The 1340-nt window shown below is 36.0% G+C and overlaps 1 protein-coding gene across 1 annotated transcript in view; it reads left to right on the forward strand.

Annotated features, from left to right (window-relative positions):
* The first annotated feature begins 307 nt into the window (after window positions 1-307).
* The window catches only part of LOC107726873 (interleukin-6 receptor subunit beta), a 10317-nt gene continuing 9284 nt past the window's right edge, over window positions 308-1340 (forward strand). The window contains exons 1-2 of the mRNA XM_016536576.1: window positions 308-652; window positions 871-930. Of these exons, the coding sequence (XP_016392062.1) occupies window positions 879-930 (52 nt within the window). The 5' untranslated portion in view covers window positions 308-652; window positions 871-878. The remainder of the gene's footprint in view (window positions 653-870; window positions 931-1340) is intronic.

The raw sequence follows: 1340 nt of genomic DNA on the forward strand, positions 1-1340 counted from the left end.
TTGGTTGGTTGGTTGGTTGGTTGGTTGGTTGATTGATTGATTCTCATGTTACTGTAGATGTCATTGGGAGTGAAACTCATTGGTGAGTGTAAAGTCCGTGTTGATTGTGACCGAACACTAATGGTGATTGTGAGACTCATTTCTGCTGTGGTTTCTTTTGAATCACTTTTTAATGCATTCATTATTTCAGCAGCTTTAAAGTGCGTTTCTATTATCACCTGCCTGCTGGTGTTTGTTCAAAGTGTTGCAACTTGTGTGACGTACATTCATATCTTCTTCATCAACAGTTCCTCAGAAAGAAAGTGTTTAAAATGTCAAAATCTTGACTCTTTCTCCAGGAATTTATTCTTTTGTGTTGCTCAAACAGGATCATTCAACTAAATTCAGATTTTCAAACAACAAAAGGAGAACAGTTTTATATCAAACTCCTGTTTTTGTGAACAGGCCTTTTCCACACACAGATGACAGATAATATGCTCTTGAGTTGTGTTGTATTCAGCCACAAGTGAAATGGAAGGAAACTGTCAAAGGAAGTGTTTTTCTGCCGTATCACTCTGATGTTATCGCTCTTCTTCTAAACCTGAGCTTCACATTGAGAAACCACGAGAGAGAAAACCACTGAGACTCCAACAGCATGTGCTGCACTCCGACTGTGAGTGATTTTACTCTAGTTATGCCACATACATATATATATTTCAATTGTGCGTATGGTGTGTGTAGATTTATATCAGTGTGTGTGTGTGGATTTATCAGAGTTACAGATCTACAGAATTCATATTCATGAGCTCCTAGATGTCTTTGGCTGCTGAGGTTGTTTCAGGCTTTTTTCTTTTTAAATCACTTCACCTTGTTTCACCTTGCTCTTCACAGATGAGAAGATGAGCGGCAGGAGATCTGTGTGCGTCTTGATCTGTGTCTTCTGCTTCTGCTGTAAGTAAACTTCAGCTCGACTCTGAAACATGATTTTTCCCCAGCACAGGATAAAAAATAAAGATAACTGCGACTTTTACACAGTTCTGACAATTTCACAATTCTGACTTTATATCTCACAATTCTGAGTTTATATCTCAATTCTGAGTTTATATCTCACAACTCTGAGTTTATTTCTCACAATTCAGAGTTTAGATCTCATAATTCTGAGTTTACATCTCTCAATTCTGAGTTTATTTCTCATAGTTCTGAGTTTATATCTCATAATTCTGAGTTTATATCATAATTCTGAGTTTATATCTCATAATTCTGAGTTTATATCTCAATTCTGAGTTTATATCTGTAAATTCTGAGTTTATATCCACAATTCGGAGTTTATATCTCAATTCTGAGTTTATATCTCACAATTC

This window comes from Sinocyclocheilus rhinocerous, unplaced genomic scaffold, assembly GCF_001515625.1.
Source record: "Sinocyclocheilus rhinocerous isolate Xijiao unplaced genomic scaffold, SAMN03320098_v1.1 scaffold1808, whole genome shotgun sequence".
Classification (NCBI taxonomy): domain Eukaryota; kingdom Metazoa; phylum Chordata; class Actinopteri; order Cypriniformes; family Cyprinidae; genus Sinocyclocheilus; species Sinocyclocheilus rhinocerous.